At 36.7% G+C, this 14,145-nt stretch overlaps 1 protein-coding gene across 1 annotated transcript; it reads right to left on the bottom strand.

Moving 5' to 3' along the window:
• Positions 1 to 1,242: 1,242 nt before the first annotated feature.
• Positions 1,243 to 13,035, bottom strand: LOC106874279 (heterogeneous nuclear ribonucleoprotein 87F). Its single transcript, XM_014921954.2, has 2 exons — positions 12,718 to 13,035; positions 1,243 to 3,640 (listed from the first exon to the last, which is right to left on the bottom strand). Exons 1-2 carry the CDS (start codon positions 12,919 to 12,921, stop codon positions 2,843 to 2,845), a joined length of 1,002 nt encoding a protein of 333 aa, XP_014777440.1. The 5' UTR covers positions 12,922 to 13,035; the 3' UTR covers positions 1,243 to 2,842.
• Positions 13,036 to 14,145: the final 1,110 nt, after the last annotated feature.

Genomic DNA, 14,145 nt, shown 5'->3' on the forward strand with positions numbered 1-14,145 from the left:
TGTGATATGGAAGATGGTGCATGTAAGAGAAAGTTTATAAAAGCAGCTCCAAGAAGGAGTGAACACACTTGCCTGATTCTATACTGGCAATCTCTGCAATGGCACTAGAAAAATGAAAATGGTAGTGAAATAAAAACACACACATTTATATATAAAATATTTATATAAACAACAAGTATAACTATACAGTACAGACAGGTTGTGCATATGTGTATGTATGTATGCATGTATCTATGTAGCTTAGCTGGAAGTAGCATGGAAAGGAAGGGAAGTCTGTGCTATCACACTAAGAAAGGTTTACCTCGGGTAACCTTAAATATAAAGACTTGTGGTACAGAAAACACAGACACAGTACTCAAAGCCTCAGCCAACAAAAAAAACCCATTGACATAGGCCAACTAACAACTGGAAGTTATAGTTTAAAATGAATAATAAAAATTAATCCTCCAACCTTTATAAATAATGTAATAATTCCTTGAGCAGTTCAGGTTTGAAGATCAAACTCACAGCAGCCCTTCATTGCATCCTTGCAGAAAACGTTTCAGTAATAAAATTTATAGGTCATCTGCAGCAGATTGTTGCCTTGTCCAAAAGCAATATTTAGCATTCATCTACTTAATGTCATGAACTTGAAACACTCATTAGCCTGAGCCATTTACTCACATCTATTGGTTGATGGCTATTTTAACAGTAAAGCCCCTTAAGAGAGTACTAAGAAAGCAGCTTACACCACTTTCAGACACTTGGGCAATCAGAAGGCAGCAATGATACATATCCACAAAGACAAACAATTGAGATATCATGTCAGACTTCTTGTCTACAAAGTCAGCTTAGTAAAGCCTTTACCGACATCCAGCTATTTTTTTTTTTTAATATTTTATAATTACACTCACAATTATACATATATCACACACATACCTGTCCAGAGCAAATGCACTCACACACGTCCCAGTACATCCATCCAGGTCACACACTAACACCTCTACATCTGTCCACCACAACTATCCCATACAAAAACATAATTACATTTGCCCAGTCTACATACACACATGCATACAGATAAATATCTTCCATAGCTACAATAGATTCAAATCATGTGTCTTGTACACACAAGCAAAGAATTACTCTATCATTCAACCACTTGCTACTTATCTGGGCATTCTGTAGAAAGAGGAAAAGGGTGTGGCATAGAGAAGTTGGGGGTAAAACATCAACAAACAATACTGAGTAACTTAGAACTACTTAAGGTTTCAAACAAATACTTTTTATTCACTGATGATGGAAAACTAGAGAGGATAAAAGAAAGTAAAAATATACAATGGAAATTCAGAACTTACTAGTAGATATTTCATGAATTATGGAAAGAAACAAAATGTACTATTAGGATAGTAATAATAATAATTGTAATAGTAGTAGTCATAATAAATAATAGAATTTTTTTATGAGGGCATAATTACTTTAAGAAATAATAATTTTTATGATTTCTTAATTTGGCATGATGCCTTAAACGAGTAAAGTTGACTGTCTTTGTTTAAGGACATAACGCTTACTGACGAGTGCAAACTGAGGAGAAACAACTCCAGCATGTCCTCCATTTGACATTGTGTCAAACAATGATGATGATAATAATTATAATATTAATGATATTAATAACAGATGTGTCCTTACCTAAATAAAGGAGTTAAATGAAGTAGATTTAGAATTAAATACAGTTTATGTTGGAAATATGTCTGACAGGTTTTTTTTTAAGTGTGTAACTTTATCTCTCCACCTACATACAAAAGTTTCTCTTCCCACTTAAATTTATATAGAGTTCTATATATATATATAAATATATATATAATATAGATATACAATATACATAGACTGATGTAGAGAGGTGTTGTTGCAATGTATCTCGTTTCTCATTTTAAATCCTTATTTCTTAAAAGATGCTAAAGAACTTGTCTTTTCTTCTTCTCTCTACCTCTCTTCTTTCCTGATTTCTATTTTCCATTTTCGTTTCTTACTGTTATAAGATATAGATTTTTTTTTAAAAATGAATGTATGTACATATACATACAACAATATATTCCTCCTTTTCTTTTGAAGTCAATGAAAGTCTTAAAGGAATTCTCAAAAGATGTTCAGTTGTATTAGTGAAAAGGTTTGTAGTTTTTTATAACATCCAGCTGCCTTAGAGTCCTTACGTAAATTGTTCCGTAGTTTCTTGGTAGATAAAAATTAAGACACAAAATATAGTATTACAGCATATATACATACATATATATATATATATACGTGTGTGAGATGTAGAAGTATAGATGGAGAGATGGCATAAGATTTAAGATTATAGTAAGTATGCTAGCAGCGAAGTTGTATATAGTGCCACTTATTTGGGGTGTAGGAAAGTCAATGATAATGGGCTGACTACCTTATATCTGTATCTAGAATGTCTTCTTTCATTCAGTTGGGAAATAATAGCAGCATTACTGTATTGTGTGTGTGTATGTATATATGTATGTATATATATATATATATATATATATATATATATATATATATATATACATACACACACACACACACACACATATATACATACATACACATATGCATATATTTATGGTAATAATTGTGATATTTTACTGTGGTACTTGCCATGCTGGCCTTATTACTGTAGCATCTTGTAGAAGAAGTAGTAGTAGTAGTAGTAGTAGTACTGAAATCATTTTTATCGTAATAGTAGTAATAGTAGAAGTAGATTTACTGTAGAACATTGCCATGTTGGCTTTATACTGTGTAGCATCTTGTAGTAGTAGTAGTAGGGTTTGAGAGATAAGCCTGATGCAGAGATACTCACTCAACGTCTATAGCCACCACCACCACTGTTTCCTCCGCCACCGCTGAAGTTGCCGTAGGGACCTGCACCTCGCTGGGAGTAGCCGCCCCGTTTCATTGGCCCACCTCCGTAGTCACTGCCATAGTTTGAGCCAAAGTTGCCACCACCCCCTCCTCCTCCACTGCCCCAACCTCCACCATAACCGTTACCACTAAACTGCCCACCTCCACCCTGGTTCCACCCGCCACCGCCACCGTAACCGTCACTGCCACCATAACCATCGTCACAGAAACCTCCCTGGGGTCCCCAGTTGTTCATGCGTCCACGGCCAAGTGACATGCCGCCACGACCTCCACGAATGCCACCACCACCGCCACCACGCATTGGCAAGTCCCCACCTCCCATTCCATAACCCATTGCTCCTGCAGGTCCCATACCCATACCAGATCCACCTCCACTACGGACCTTGTTCATTTCCTCACGGGACAGAGCTTTCTTCACCTCAATTTTTTTACCCTTTGACTCAAAGAACTTGGTCAATACCAGTTTGTCTACTGTGTCGTAATCTTCAAACGTCACAAAGCAGAAACCCTTTTTCTTTTGCGTGTTCTTATCAATGACCATATCAACCGTCTTCACCTCACCAAAGGGACCAAACAGCTCTCGTAGGTCCTCTTCTGTCATTTCTTCCTTGATGCCACCCACAAATAGCTTCTTAACTGTCGGTTGTGACTCAACCTCATTGCGTGGCATGGCACGTTTTGTCTCCACCTCTTTACTGTCAATGCAGTGTGGTCGATGTTTCTGGGCTTCATCAACCTACAAAAAGAAAAACAACAGTCAATTATATGTAAATTCAGTTTTTGCCTAAGATTATATAATAGAAATAGTAATTTCAAACATAAAATGGAAAATGTTAACCTATGCAAGGTCTAACAGAAAAATGGCCACAACTAAATATTACAAAGTATGTTATCCAATGCCCTAATAATTATAGTTATGCACCACCCCTATGGTAATAATTATTATTATTGCATCATCAATGGTTGGATGATTTTAACAGGAGCTGACAAGCCAAAGAGCTACATTAGGCTCCAATTGTTTTGGTATGGTTTCTACAGCTAGGTGCCCTTCCTAATGCCAACCACTTCAGTGTACTGGTGCTTTTTTTACATGGCACCAGCAGGGCTGCCAAGACAAAGACCTCTCAACTGAGATGGAAATGGCTGGGACAGGTAAGCAGTTAGAGTATAATAGCAGGACAGAGAGTGGTCTTATGAAGTGGAAAGAAAGTTAGAGAGACAGTCAGAGAAAGAAAAATAGATGGTGTTGGAGATGTCCTGTGGGTGTATCTACAGTGAACAGTTATGGGAACATAAGTAATAAAGAGGATAGAGAGGGATGTTCCATAAGAGTGTGAGGGGAGATGTTTTGAAATAGGGAAGACATAACCAGTGAGTGATGGTGAGAGAATACGGATTGATACGATAGATATGTTATAGTATGGAGTGTAGAGAAGCACGTGAGGAACTGCAATGGGTGACCATGGGTAGTGAGACAAGGGGGATGTTGGGAAGATGGGTTGTAGGGGTGTTTTGAAGGATTTGATGGTGGGCATGGTCATAGAGGACATGCTTATATGTGTGACCATTATTTTACTCAGCTTGACATACAGAGCAAATTGCCAGAGGTCATGGTTCCTTTATCTCCTCTGTGAGGCTCAACATCTCGTGATGATTTCTCACCACTTTGTCTGTGTTCCTGGGTCTACCCCTTTCACAGGTCCCCTCTATAATTAAAGATTGGCATTTCCTTATGCAGCAGTCCTCATCCATACACATCACACGAGCATACCAGCACAGCCTTCTCTCTTGCATTTTACATATACTTCTTATGGCCGTTTTTCTCTAAATCATTTACACTGCTGTACATGCATACTGACATTACCAATCTAGCGGGCATGTTGGTTTCATTTCTTTCTCAAGAATTTGCATGTCCTCTGTAGTCACATGCCATATAGCACTGATATTTACATTTTGTAGACATTTTCCTATGCTTGCATGTATTGTATACGGATGATTTCCTAGTTACCATTAACTACTCAATTTTAAGTAGAGAAGGAGCGTGGTTTTATGACAGTAACACAAATTGGATTGAGCAGAGTTTTAAGACTTGGATCAGGATTCAAATACACTGACCTTGAAACCTATTTCCTAGTCTACTTTGCAACCACAGTTTTAGAGTCAATGAGAGAACCTCTACACAGTCACTTGACTTCATTCAGATCGCATCTTAGTACCTTAAAAAAGAACACATTAGATCCTTAACTGAAATACTCTTGTTGACAAGATGCTCAATCAGGGGTGAATTGAAAACTTGAACAGATATTCATAAAAAAAAACCCAGAAAAGCAAAAAAAAAAAGTCAATTGTGTTCCAGATCGCTCTATAACAATCGTTTTTTAAACCCCCACCCCCAAGTTAATTATGATCAGCTGGGTTCCAGTCATGATCATCCTGTCTTTTTGGATATCCAGGATCGTATTGTTCAATGTATTCTTTTTAAAGACAAACATGTGATTTTGGGTATGTTTTGAAAGAATAACATTCTCATTATGTTGTGATTGAAACAAGAGAAAAACATTGTATCATGGGAAGAGAATGACCTTAAGGACTGGAATCAAAGAGAGTTGAACATCATGGTTGACTGAACCATTGCTTTAATAAACTTTTCCATGTTTGTAATGGGTCAGGCAAAATTCAATAAGGTAGATTTGCTATTACTAGATGTTCTTTCTATTACCAACTCAGGCTTCCTAACAAGTTAATATTTTCTCTAGTCCTTCAAACACGGATAGCACAGTGGCTGGGTGTTTTCACTGAAAATTGCCAACGAATCACTTAGCCCATAATGTCAAGAATGAAGACAAACATATGACAGGGTTCTTTCAGTTTCTGCCAACAAAATCCATTCACAAGACTTTGACTGGGCTAGAGTTACGAAAGACACTCGGGCAAGCTGTATTAAATCCCAAAACCTTGTGATTGCAAAGCAAACATCTAAACCACACAGCTTCAACTGTCTACTTTACTGTTGTTATATTTGTTTAAAGAGAAGAGAGAGAGAGAGAGAGGCTGAAAATAATTGGTTGATATCTGACAACTAAAGAAAGCTTAAGCTAACAAGGAAGCCAGTACATAGTTGTTCTGTTTTACTGAAGATATCCAAATATTTCTCAAACTACACCCTACTTCTTAAAGGTATTAGATTATGTTGTCTGAAATACAACATCTGAAGAATACTATTGTCATGACTACTACCACACTGACATGACCTATCTGTACATTGTCTCCTCACTAACATGACAGTACATGTATACACCATTCTGACAGGACTTGCATGAACATTGAGTAGTCCAGTACTCTCTCTTTTACTTGTTTCACTCATTTGACTGCGGCCATGCTGGAGCACCGCCTTTAGTCGAGCAAATCGACCCCAGGACTTATTCTTTGTAAGCCTAGTACTTATTCTATCGGTCTCTTTTTGCCGAACCGCTAAGTTACGGGACGTAAACACACCAGCATCGGTTGTCAAGCAATGGTGGGGGGGGGGACGAACACAGACACACAAACGCACATACATATATACGACGGGCTTCTTTCAGTTTCCGTCTACCAAATCCACTCACAAGGCTTTGGTTGGCCCGAGGCTATAGTAGAAAACACTTGCCCAAGGTGCCATGCAGTTGGACTGAACCTGGAACCATGTGGTTGGTAAGCAAGGTACTTACCACACAGCCACTCCTGCGCCACCTCCAATATGTACAAAAAAAAAAACAGGATGGTCTTAGTTCTGTTGCTTCAGGAATGATTTTGGACTTACAATTTGAGTGCTGATTGGCACTCACCATATCATGAGAAGTGAGTGTGAAGTTCAAAGAATCTGATAAAAGTGGACCTTGTTAAATAAAAGCAAGTAAAACAAATGGAACCTGTAATATATTTAAAGCAAAAACCTTAATATTATTTGTCTCCGACCTCTGGTCTCATCACAACAATTGGTGATTCTGATTGGTGAGATAGGAAAACCAACCAAACCTTGTAGATAGGTATATCAAAATATACATTTAACATTTCTCAGATGTAACTTTAGCTTCTGATCAAACAGACTTACAAGTGTCTATACAAATTATTACAAGTTATAATTTTCAATCACTATCCAGAACCAACATCTTAAAATGTCAAGATGAAAGAAATCAGTTGCTATTTCTAGCAGGTCAACACTTTCATTGGACCAAATACGCAAGTAACCTCATTTATGCTTTTTATGCCACTGTTACAGAGATGGCAGCTAAGTTTCCAGTAAAAGAAGCCTATGCTCCAGATTCGATCTGTTGTTTCACTATTTCACCTATTCTACTATACTGCAACGCTCTAGTTTGACCCAAAAAGGTGCCACAACTCCTTTCCGATGAGGCGAGGGAGATGATGATCAAGCAATAATGGGTTAGACTGACAAACTTCGACCCTCCAACAAAGTAAATTTTTGATATTTTAACATGCAAGTGCTTAAATTGACCAGATACCAGAGACGACCATCACTTCTCTCAAGTTACCATAAATAACACAAGTGACAGAATAAAGTTGATACAAAGCCCCCAGTTAAAATCTTGTCACCAAAACAGTGACAACAGCAAGAAACGCTTTTCTTTAAAAGTCCAAGCTTAACAGCAACATCGCATAATTAACGAAGATATTGTACTGATTGACAAATTAATCTAAACAAGACCTGAAATCCGAATACCGAGAACAAAATACCATAAGATATTTCGTCTATCACTGACCTGTTAATTGCCGTTAAATAATTATTTCTAGCAGACAGTCCCAAATTTGTGGGTAAAGTACAGTTGATCAAATCAATCCAATACAGACTGGTATTGTATTGACCAAAGAAGGATGAACGACAACGTCGACCTCTAGGAATTGAGCCTAGAACCATATGCGAGGCATAAATACCGCTATGTATTTTAGCTGGCACTCGCACACTAACCATTCTAATATTGGCTTCAAATTTTGGCACAAGGCCAGCAATTTCGGTGGAGGGATTAAGTCGAATTCATCGACCCCAGTGCTCGACTAGTACTTATTTTATCGACCCAGAGTCGACCTCGGCGGAATTTGAACTCAAGACGTAAAAACAGACGACGCTAAGCATTTTGCCCGGCGTGCTAACGATTCTGCCAGCAGCTCACCGCCCATTCAAACATTGATAATAAAAAAGAGCAGATCAGGTGGGTATTTGGATCAGTCACAAAAGTAGCCAAGAGAACTGTAATTCTAACATCATCCCACATACAGCTGGACCATATTTCTTATATAAACTTTGGCAGGAGTTGACATTAACCAGGATCCAACAAAACGACGATGGTAATAAATTCTCCCTGCCACATCCATATACCCCTATCAGAGGAAGGATGTAGTAGTCCCGTACTTCATTCAAGTTTCGAGTGAAACGAAAGTAAAACAAGGACCAGGTAAAACACCCGAAATTTTAAGCTCCATCTGTATAAACTACATTAGCCCCAAAACTATGACAACAATGTAGGACAGGCAATAGTTTATTCTCCTCGTATATGCCTCAACAGACGTACAGAGCTAAATTTAAGTCTTTTTTTTTTTTTTTTTTTGCAAATCAAATTTCCTGTAAAATTGTAATAATTTTTATATTTATTCGATCCGTAGTTTTCATTACATTTAACAGTGCTCACTTTTGTAAAAAAAAATTTAAGCATAATACATTTGAGACAGCGTACTACATTTTATTGAGTCGACGCTTTTCATGCTTTAACTTTCGTTTTACAAGGGCATATTAAAATAGGACGACACTAAGAAATGTTGCAGACAATTCGACACTCGCCAGTGTTCGCTTCAGGATTTCAATATATTTGTACAATGCCATACGAAAGTTAGATATCTCGTTCCAAAGGTCAGAACTGGTAAATTCTTCACTTATCCTATGTTCAACGTTCAAGTGTTCTTTCATTCTGGAGACTTTCCCCAGGAAATGATTAAACGTGGAACTGTAAAAAGTGTATATAAAAAAGGTAGAGACTTCATCTTTAGCATTGAAGGGATCTGCAGCTATTTCTAACAGGCCGAGCGACTGCGGGAGCTATGTGGCTGAGCATACGAGAAATTGCCGAATGTCAAACAGAAAAACTCATGAGATGAGATGCGAAACTACTACCAGTAAATCGAGCAACCGACCAAAGAGGCGCTCACGTTAGTTTGTGACCTTGATGTAATTAACGTGTCTACAGGGAAAATGTGGGAAGAATAGAGTTTCGATGAGAAGCAATACTAAAAAAGAAAAAGGTTTATTAGATATGAGAAAATCGTTAGACAAAGGAAAATTAACATAGCTTCTCTATACTACAATAGAAAAAATTATAAGCCATTTCAATAAAGAACCAAAACGAGCCACATGGCGGAGAAACAAGATGTTCTGATGTTCATGCTTGTTATCGGTCGCATTAAATCATAAACAATTGCAGCATTTGTTACTTTTAAAACAGCCATAAGATTTTTTGAGAACTTCTCTCTCCCGCAAGAATAAAAACTGAAGTCAAAATACTATAGAAGAGAGGGGGGGGAAGCATCTGAAGTGTCGTTAGGCATACAGAAGGATTGAAACCGAATCGTCAGCTAAATTTACAGAAAATTTGCTACATCTTGATCAATATCACTGGAATTATTACGAATGGGGCTGCATTGAATAAAATCAAAGCTCAAACTTGGCAGTGATTTTAAATTAGATGAAATCAGATCATTAAGACAGATTCATCACCATATGGAAGCTGGTTCGTCTAGTGATGATGGCTTTTGTTAAGAGGAAGACGAAATTGAGTACAGTGAATGGATGTGGTGACAGTAAAGAATATGATTGGAGTAGCAACATTCAGGGTGGGAGATAATAATTTGATCGGAGGGGGAGAAAGTAAGAACAATAAAGGTGTAGAAAATGGTAGGAGGAAGAAGAAAGAAGCAGGTGATTCAAGAGAGACAATTAACATGTCAGGTCACGTGGTGGTTTCACATTGCCAATATGGAAATGATTAACGTGAGAGAAGAATAGTTAGAATAGCTGGTAGAGTATGTCACATTTTTTTTTTATCAATAAATTCTTTTATAAGTCTTGAATTTTTAGCGCTTTGTCCAACAAAGAAATTGGTTTCTTTCCGTTACCTAAGGTTGCTTGTGTTGTGAGGTGTCCGCAGACAACTTTGCGCCTAAATAACCCTATCAAGACTAAAATTCTTTGGTTCTAAATATATCTGAGTTAATTATTCGCATATTCTATTGAATGAAAATTCTTTTCTCAAGCTGTAAAAAACAAGTGAATATGAATGTGTGCGTATATAACATAGACAATTTCATCTCCCCCATCACTTCCTCGTGTATGTGTGTGTATATATATATATATACACACACACACAGAGACACACGTCCGAAGGTGAGAATCGAACATTTGAAATTTCAGCTTCCCAATAAACAGACTACATAACTATTTTCAGTTTGAGTATTGTTTTTGTTCACATTCAAGAGGAGAGGAGGGAATAGGGATAATGAAAGGCAACAAAGAAGCTGGGACATGAAATAGAAAAGATAAAATGTGAATATATCAAGTTAAATTTCGTACAGAAATTTTAAGACATCCATAGTTCAGAAAGACAAATTAAATTTTGTACAAATGTTGCAGGATTATATTTTTATTCATTCATAACAGAGCATTTATGGAAGACAGTTATTGTCGGTTATACCGACATCAGGATTTGACAATCAGAACATCAAAGAGGTACAGTCCTGATTTTGGCGGGATTCGAAATCAGAAAATAGAGTAATACAACGAAATGTCGCATGGCATTTTGTTTCCCGGTCTATTACCAGTGCCTTTTCTACACAAGTAGTGATTCTACTATAGTATACAAAGATACAGACTTCATCATGTTCACATTAAACCACCAAACATCTAATACTTGACTCGTAATTTACTTTATCCCTGGATCAATGAAATATTAAATCGACGAATAGACTTAATCCGCTCTAACTTCCAAAAGTGTTTAAAACTGGGGTCACAACTGTATGCCAGTACAAAATCTTTAGGTGATGCTTCGTTGCCACATACATCAACAATATGGAAATTTGAGCGTCGGATTACACTTTACACGCTTAAAACGATAACGTAAAATCACAATTTCAATTGCTATTTTGTGTATATAATTGCTATAAATAGTCACAAAACATTGATATTTATTTTCAACATTATACATAGAAATTTACAAAGAATTCATACACACATGACTAAAGCCGAATTAAAAATATTGAAACGGAAACTCACAGTAATGGCCAAACTTAAATACTTAATGAACACAAATGATGTATTGAGTAAAATTTACAATATAACAGACTATTCTAGTGAATATAAATTTTGCGATATCTCTAAAATTCAAGAACATGGAGAAAGCGTTAACTAAAAATATGTATTCTCATCATGTCTAGTCTAGATAATTCTTTGTTATACCGTAAATCTAATTTTAACCCAAAGCATCGTTTAAATGTTCTTCAAATGTCTATTGTATCAGAAGCTCGTTTCGAGGTTCATTATTTTAACTTAAAACTGAATACAAAAGACACATCACAATACAAATTTTATATATATAAAAGAAAGGCACATGGCTCTGAGGTGAATTATTATGGCTGGTGGTGTCTGGGTGGAAGAAATTACTAAGAGACGTAGTATGAAGCTTACTAATTGTGTGAGTGCAATTGTGAATGGTTCAGTGAGTTCATAGATAAAAAGTAGTGGTATACATGTGTGCAATACATACATATATATATATATACACACACACACACACACACACAGAAGTATGTATATTTTTTAACCTGTGCTTAAATTATATTCAACTGAACACACCACATGGCTTTTGATGTTCAATCATGGCTGGTAAGAAGTCGACAGGAATTTGAAAGGGAAGGAGAGGGATGCGGTTTACATACCACACACACACACACACACACACACGTGTGTGTACAATGTACTTAAGTCTCACTGTAAAATTAGGACCACGAGGATCGAACCGACCAGTTTCGTCGTAATTTAACAATTTCTCCGATTCACTCTCAGTTACTAATGCCCTTGAGAAAGACATTGCACGTCTACACAATCTCATTTCCACCACTATGAATTGCCAAAGTGAGAAATGTATATTTAAATCGGTGAGCCAAAAAATATATATTACTAACATGTGCATGTTTAAGACTGGATGGAGTATAGGATAAAGTTCTGAAATCAGAATTCATCAACAAACATGACATTAACCACCCACACACATAAGCTGAGATTTATGTCTGTGTGTGCGTATTTTAAATGGAGCGAATTGCAGCCTAGATAAAGACAGGGTAAAATAGCTGAGATTAGCGAACATCTGTAAAAAGCAACAACACACATTACATATAATCTACCTCCCTCGTTGATGGAGGACCACTGACAGAAGAAATATTACAATAGTTATGGTTTTAGCTAGACATGTCTCAGGCAGAAAATAACTGATGGAGGGATGAGACCGGAAGATGAGTTTATCTTGCATTTGAACTGGGAAAAACTACAGGCATGAACACACACATATATATATATCATATACATATATACACACACACACACACACAGAGGAATGGACGATTCTTAAGTCTTACATCTTATAGAGAATATTATGTAAAATAAATATAATCATAACTAAATCTATTGTCGATTATTCTGATAGTTTATGCGTTTAATTCCAAGTATTAAATTTCAACAATTAAAGTCCAACTGAACCATCCGGTTTTCGTTCTTACCTGTTCGGCCGTCTTATAGGTGATAAATCCGAAGCCGCGAGATTTCTTAGAATTAGGGTCTCTCATGACGATACAGTCGATTACTTCACCCCACTGGCTGAAATATTTCTTGAGGCTTTCTTCATCCGTAACATAATGAAGGCCGCCAATAAATAGCTTACAGAACTTCTCCGTATCATTCTCCCGGAACCTTCCCCGTGACATGATGGCGACGACGCGATATTTTCTCTCACGACAAACAACAAAAATATCACTGCATACAACCTCCCACTTTTCTATACTTCACTCCCTCTCTATTCCTACTATACATTTCAATTCGCCTTCTCCTCACACTCACACTACTTCTACGCCTCAATTTAACTTTATCTACTCCTCACACACCCTTATTCTTACTCAAGATTTCTTTTTTACTTCCACCTTATTTACTTTGTATTCCTTCTCTAGATTTCATGTTATACCCTTCTTACACAAACGCTACTCATACTCATAACCTCTTCCTTTCCCCCACTCAACTCTGAGTTCTACTCATCCATTCTTCGCTCATTCTCCTGTCTAGGTTTTATTAAATTTCTTTCCTTCCTTATTTGCTCGCTATTCCGATTTTAGATCTTACGTAGTTCTCATCTCCACTCTTCTTCAACACCAATTAACATTTCGTTTTTCTCCGTGCGAGAGTTCTGCTCGAAACGGTAGACTCTTCTTCACGGCAGGAAATGTTTTTGATTTATTATTTATTTAGTTATTAATCTGCTGATGTTTCAGCTGTAAGAAATGTAAGAACCAATGCCAATTTCTGGCATTTTTCACCTACCCACAAGGATAAATGTTTTAATGTCTGTTTTCTCTGTTTATACAGCTTAATGTACTATAATTTGTTATGGTCGAAATAAATGAGAATTTGATAGAAATGATTATCAATAGAGGACCTGGATTGGCAGAATTGTTAAATCGTTGGACAAAATCTTACGGTATTTGGTTACGACCCTTTATTTCCTAAATTCAAATTCTGCCCAGGTCAACTTTCCACCAGAGTTGATAAAATAAAATATCAGTCAAGAACAGGAATCAATTTAATACACCTGTATAATATCCTAAATTTGAATGGAATTCTTGTGGGAGACATTAGTCGCACTTTCATCCTCCTCCCTCCTCCTTAACCAATGTAAATTTTTACTATTTCACATGTCTCACTTCGAAGGTGAAATGTATTTTTTCCCAAGTGTTTTTAATGTACTTCGAACGAATCAGTCTACAAAATCGCCGTAAATTACTCAGTTTTCAAATAAACTATCCACTCAAAGCGAGACGAATAATAGTAAAAATTTTGCACGAACACATGGCTCTATGTAAAAAAAATCCCACTCGCCATTATTTTATATGAGGCAATGTTGCCAATGTAAAGAATTCAGACACTTTATTGTGAATGAA

The sequence above is a fragment of the Octopus bimaculoides genome, chromosome 20 (assembly GCF_001194135.2).
Source record: "Octopus bimaculoides isolate UCB-OBI-ISO-001 chromosome 20, ASM119413v2, whole genome shotgun sequence".
In the NCBI taxonomy this organism is placed as follows: domain Eukaryota; kingdom Metazoa; phylum Mollusca; class Cephalopoda; order Octopoda; family Octopodidae; genus Octopus; species Octopus bimaculoides.